This window comes from Aythya fuligula, chromosome 7, assembly GCF_009819795.1.
Source record: "Aythya fuligula isolate bAytFul2 chromosome 7, bAytFul2.pri, whole genome shotgun sequence".
In the NCBI taxonomy this organism is placed as follows: domain Eukaryota; kingdom Metazoa; phylum Chordata; class Aves; order Anseriformes; family Anatidae; genus Aythya; species Aythya fuligula.
Genome location: NC_045565.1, coordinates 33,123,645 through 33,129,644, shown reverse-complemented (window position 1 = coordinate 33,129,644; position 6,000 = coordinate 33,123,645). Strand labels below are relative to the sequence as shown.

Below are 6,000 nucleotides of genomic sequence, written 5' to 3'. Positions count from 1 at the left end.
TTGTTATGCTACAGTATAAAACCAGAAAAAAAGGCAAGTTACGTTTTCTTCTCTTGCTGTTCCCCAGTCTCAGACAGGGCCTCGAGTGTTTCCAAATGGTTAACTTGAAAATGGTTACACACCACCTCTTCCCTACTATTGATCAAGAAGGGAAACAAACAGCTTTCTCTTGGATACCATCTGAAAACTCCACGAAAGAAACTGAGAAGAGTGAAACAGCTCAGTTTGTTCATTTTTTTTTTTCTTTAGGCTACACAAACAGATCTGATTTGAAAAGTGAAAAAGATAACTTGACCTGTTATATGCCAAAAAGGGATATATTAATCTGGTAAAACATGTAATGCACTGCAAGGAAACAGAGTCAGCTGTTACTTTAAGTTACCCAAACTGATTTATTGACAATTTAAATGTGACATATTTACAGCACTGTTTCTAAAATAATTTAACAATTTTCATAGATTTAAAAAAGTACTGATAAATAGGAGACCCTGACAATTACCAACCACAAATATTTCCCTATGCTACTGAACTACAACAGTAGTTCTCCCCCCCTCCCCTTTTAAAAGTCCCATAATGGAGCTGCTTTACCTCCACCCAATGTGTAAAATTGCCAATACCAAAATATAGTAAAATGAACATGCAGTGTGAAAGCTGTACCAGAGCGAGTGATTTCAGATGTTAGACTACAGTAAAAATATTTCAATGCAAAGTGTCTTCCACACAGAATGTACTTGTGAAAAAATATGCCTTTAAAGATCTATTGTTTTGTCTTTATAGAAGTTAAAACCTACAATACTAGTTTAGACATTTACAGAAACTTCCAATTCCGTACTAGTTTTCACATGTATTTAAAGAGTCAAACAAAACCAGTAATATACAAACACCACTGCCGTGAGACTGTGGTTAGATAGCTTATGGATAAAAAAAATGAAGGTGCTGATATAATTTAAGGTTGTGAAATTAGATTACATTTCACTCTCACATGACACCAATTATTCCATCCTTGGATCAACAAATTATCATGGTAAAGCCATCCGCATCTCTCGAGCAGGAAGTCAGTTTGGAAGTTGGAGAGAAGATGGACTTGGATGATATGTATCTTCGGTTACAGTAGACAAAAAAAAAGTAACAAAGCTGGACAATCCGAATCACAATAAGCAGCAGCATAAGATATTTCTGGGGTTTTGATTAAAACAAACATTTTTTAAAAACGATGAAAAGTACACACTCAATCTAATCCAGTACTTGAAATGTAAAGGTTCTCTCCATTTGCATCACTGAAGCCCCTTAACACAGTGTACACAAACAACAAATATTCATTTTTTAAAAAAACATATTGCACAGCTAGTAGGTGCAATACCAGACCACTGGTATACCCCTAGCATCATTTTTCTATTTTAAATAGCTGTTTCAGACTACACTATTCAGAACAACTCCAACCCAACGTTCAAAGCCATTAAGAACGGGTTTGTGTACATACCTAATCTGAAAGTGTTTCAACAGTGTGAGAAAAAACACAGGCACTTAATTTTATTAGTGCACCAAAAAGTTATAGGCCACAACCGCAGGACTATGAACAGTTCAGTACCAGTGACAACAAAACTGAGGTCTTCCACTGATCCAATACAGAAATAACTGTTCACAAAGCACTGATAAGAAAACCATTTGCAAAACAGTAATCAAACGATACATTTAGACATTTAATAAAAATAATTGCTGCAAAGCCTAATGTAACACAATATAAACCCTATTTAGTTCAAAAAGGTCTAAAGTGTCCAAATTTAAGAGTCCAATTTCTCTCCTCCCCCCTCCAAAACACCACTACATGCAGTCCATTAAAACCCAAATGTGCAAAAAGTTATAACCCACCTTTAGGAGTGCATCAAAAATAGAATGACTATTCAAAATATTATTTTAGTGGAAATTTTACAGCACCATAATTAGAATTCCAAGGGAGCCCAGAATTCTTGTTCTGATAACAATTCAGTTGACACTGTTGATCCTAAAGAACAGAAGAAACATTTTGTGCATTTCCTGGTATCTGAAAGTCAGACAGAAAATTCTTGCATATGCATAAAATCTTACTGTAGTTCAGAATGAAGTTAAATAATCACATCTGTTGGCAATAAGGTTTCCACAACATAGCATTAATTGGATTAATTTAGTTTGCCAGATTAGGAATGAAAGGTTGCTGGTACCTTGCTTACTTGCAGAAGTACTTTGGGGTTGTTTTGTCATTTATTTCCTTTTAAATTGTGCAGTTTGGCCCCTCCCTGGTGATTTACTATCAGGCTTTGAGAAAATGCATAAGGTCAATTTTTGACCCTTAGCCAAAAGGCAATATACAAACATATATATGCACGTGTGTGTACATAAACACACACATACATATGTATTTATCAGTGTTTGTTTTTTTTCTTTTGTTCTTATTTCCTGTAATTTTCTTTGGTTAAAAGTCCGAGTAAGGAAATTAGAGGACCGAACACATGGATCATTCTCCAAACGCTTCCAACACTACACATCGCTAACTGGAAGGCTTGCATCATCCAGATCCACAAGGCCAGGATCCTGTTCCTGAGTGCCATTTTTACTTTGGGGTTCCGAGAGGCCCTGTTCAGTCACTTTGGCAGCTGATTCTCTTGGAGCGACAACCTGGATCTTGTAGCTCCCTGGCTTGGCCTTGGTAAAAGATTCGTGAAATCCTCGCTTCTCCAAGGCAGGGTATTTGGCGTGAGGGTTTGGGACCAGAGGGCTGTTGTGAGCGACTGTGGAATGTGAGGTGGCTGGGGCTGGGACGGCAGAACGGGGAGCATCGGTGGGTTCGGGAGAAGACTCGGTATGCTCCTGGAAAAGAAGAGCACGCGTCAAATTAAGTCCCTGACATCACTTCAGGAAGATGCAGCTTCAGATTTCTCCCAGAAAAAAATCAAGACAGGAAATGTACAAAGCAAAGCAACAGCCACAGCAGGAGGAGGCAAGTGCTTTCTCAAGGCAGTGTGTTAAGTGTGAGCTTACAGCAGTATGTGACAGCAACATCATTCTCTTCATTTTACGGAATTAAATTTCTCAAATCAAGCTCAGCAGCTCTTTAGACTTTATAATGTAGTGCAGCAAATTGAGGCTTGTCATTTCATTAGTATCTTAAGTTACCATTTGAAGATGTGCACTTAAAAGGCTACTGACAGTGACATTTTTCAGAGAAAGAAGTGTATTTAATCATTTACATACAACAGGCACTCACGTCCTAAATCTGGTGCTGCTATCCTACAGCCTTTTATGTCTTAATACTAAAAAGGCCCCAGATTTTACCCAAAATGGTGGCTCCCTCTTTCTGAAAAAGAGCTGCCTCTTTTCTTGCTTCTCTTGGTTATTCTAAACATGTTGAATCTTTGCTGGAACATCAGGTTGACTCCTGACTTTCAGACTCACTTCTAAACCTTCCATACCCCATGATGTAAATCGACTCTGCACTCAAACTCTGCTACCTCAGACCCCTTTCAGAGCCCACTTTGGGCCTGGTTGGTCTCCTCTGAGATTGGTTTTCTTAACTAGACACCTTGAGGTGACCTCTCAGATCTTAAAGATCTTTGGTGATCTGTAATAATCAAAAATCTTTAGAAAATAAAGTCTCTATATCCTTGTGTATTTTGGAATCCTGCAAACCACTGTGGTGACCTCTATACACCCACAGGCCAGATACCCCTTTAGATCACGACATTAGGATATCCTGCCTCACCTACAGCTGTATCTCCAGAAAAGATTTCTCATATTCTGCACCATACCTATCAGCTCTGTAAGGACGTCTCAGATACCTGGGGGTATCTAAGACAGCACAGGATGCTACGTTAAATGATATGATCAGAATGACATGCAGAGATGCACCAAATACTTCACTCTGCACGTATTAGGAGCTGTAGCTACTGCCACTTCTGCCATCACCAGTGTTAGTACATGAAACTTCAATCTGGGAAACCATGTGTGCACAGAAATCGAGCCACTTTTCAGCACATGATTAGCAAAATCCCATCACAGATGTGTCCAAGATGCAAATATAAATCCTAAGTGAAATACCTGTTTTCTTTCTCAATAGCAGTTTTCCACTTTTTTTTTTTTTAGAATGCTATGTCAGTGATTCAAAAATCTAATCACAGTGGTTTCTGCCAAATAATAATGTAGTTTTTCTTTGAATTAGTATTATTGGGTGAAGGAGCTGTTCTTTTTTTTTTGGAAATTCAATTTTAAAGTTCAAATGCAGTGAAGTACTTCACATTATATACACATTTTTGTATTTCATACCTGGCTTGATGATTCACTTTAAGAAAAACATTTGCTTTAGGAGAACATATGATGTAGTGATTTACTACTGTTCTTCTTTCTATTAGTAATTGTAGCTGAACAAGTAGGACAACAGTAAGGGAAGTTATGACAAGATCTCTAAAAATTGATAAAAAAAAAATCAACCAAAGAATACTCAGATTTTACTACCCACACTGCCTGTAATTTCACAGTTAAGAGACTATGCTGCTTTATTACTCTTAAGGTGTACTGCTTTGAACAGCGCACCGATTACACATTATAACGCTTCTATGAACAAATAATTTCATGCAGAGACTTATAAGCCATGCAAATCAGGCTACAGAATTATCCTTCCAATTACTAGAGTTAAGACGTGCATTTTGCGTGCACGCATCTGTATTAGTTTGTGGGTAGCTGAAATTTAATTTTGCTTTTGCACAGTTTCAAAAAAATGTAAAGTAAAATGGAAATATGAACTCTCATGCAAATTAGTTTTAATACTTTCCTTTTTAAGTGACATTACAGAACTTACTGTGTTTTAATATCTGTTATACTTTGAAGTGCAAATAGTTGTTTTTATCACTTTAATTCCAATTATTTTAAAAGCAAGAAAAAAAGAGCAAACCTGTAAGTGAATGATATAATTTATGAGTTAGTTTTCAGTAATGGTAATGATAACAGGTAGCATCATTTTTAGTTTTTTTATAGAGCAAATTAGTCTCTAGTTCTAGCCCTCTGTTAAGAAGGCAAGTTTACATGAGAGCCCACATACGTGCTGCATTCACCAGTTCTTGATGTATACCTCTGTATACAAGGATTCGACAGCCTTCTGGCCTGCCGCATCTGGAACACAGTGCAAAGCTAAGATTAGAGTAACCTATACTTGGGGAAAGAAGAGAAGAAAGGGAAAAAGAAAAGTGATGCAGACAGTAATAGCTAGGTTGCTCAGTTAGCCCCACAAAAAAAAAAAAAAAAAGCATACACAAAGAAAAGTTACCTGCATATTTTCATACCCCCAAACCAAGATTTATAATAGCAAGTTTTATAATAGGATGTTTTATGTAAAACCAGCTCTCAGTTGCAAAAAATAATTGAGAGCTTAGATTCAAACACCAGAAACAACATCTATGAAAGTACATCTTCAAAGACCAGATTTAAGTTACTAGATTTCAGATTACGGGGGTGATGATATATTCAGATTATTACAAAACATCCCACAGCCAAACAGAGAAAAGCCACACCGTGCAGCATCTGAACTGGGAAGTATTCCATTTGTTTTATCTGGACATACTCGGAGGCACTGTGACACTGCAGTAGCCTTCAGCACAAAGAACATTAACTTGTGGAAAAGCAGTGAAGGTCTGGTACAGCTTAAATGCAAGTATGTATGAAATGCTGGCATCCATGTGGCTTCAGAAACAGTAAGATTTGTCACAGTGCCTCAGTTCAGCAGTGCTAGATGGTGCCCACAGAGCTTCCGACAGCAAAAGCTAATTCATGCGAGCAGATCTCTCTCAAAAAAATTATTTTAAATGTGAATCTGCATACACAATAAACTATCAAAAACAGACAATGACAGTGTAATAGTGATAGCTGTTAAAATCAAATTAGGATTTTGTTACTTGAATGCAAAATTCAGCAATTATCAAAAACGCCTCGCAGCAATTAGAAAGGCTCAATTTTACTTGTGAACTATTAGTGGCG

General features: G+C 37.1%; 1 protein-coding gene across 5 annotated transcripts in view; it reads right to left on the bottom strand.

The window, feature by feature from the left end:
- Positions 1 to 372: 372 nt before the first annotated feature.
- PLEKHA1 (pleckstrin homology domain containing A1) overlaps positions 373 to 6,000 on the bottom strand; it is a 28,737-nt gene continuing 23,109 nt past the window's right edge. For 2 of the 5 annotated variants that reach the window (XM_032191199.1, XM_032191203.1), the window contains one exon: positions 373 to 2,844. In XM_032191199.1, the coding sequence (XP_032047090.1) occupies positions 2,515 to 2,844 (330 nt within the window). In that variant the 3' untranslated portion in view covers positions 373 to 2,514. Of the gene's footprint in view, positions 2,845 to 4,828; positions 5,140 to 6,000 lie in introns of all 5 variants that reach the window. The other 3 variants (XM_032191200.1, XM_032191201.1, XR_004253479.1) reach the window with 3 other exon arrangements.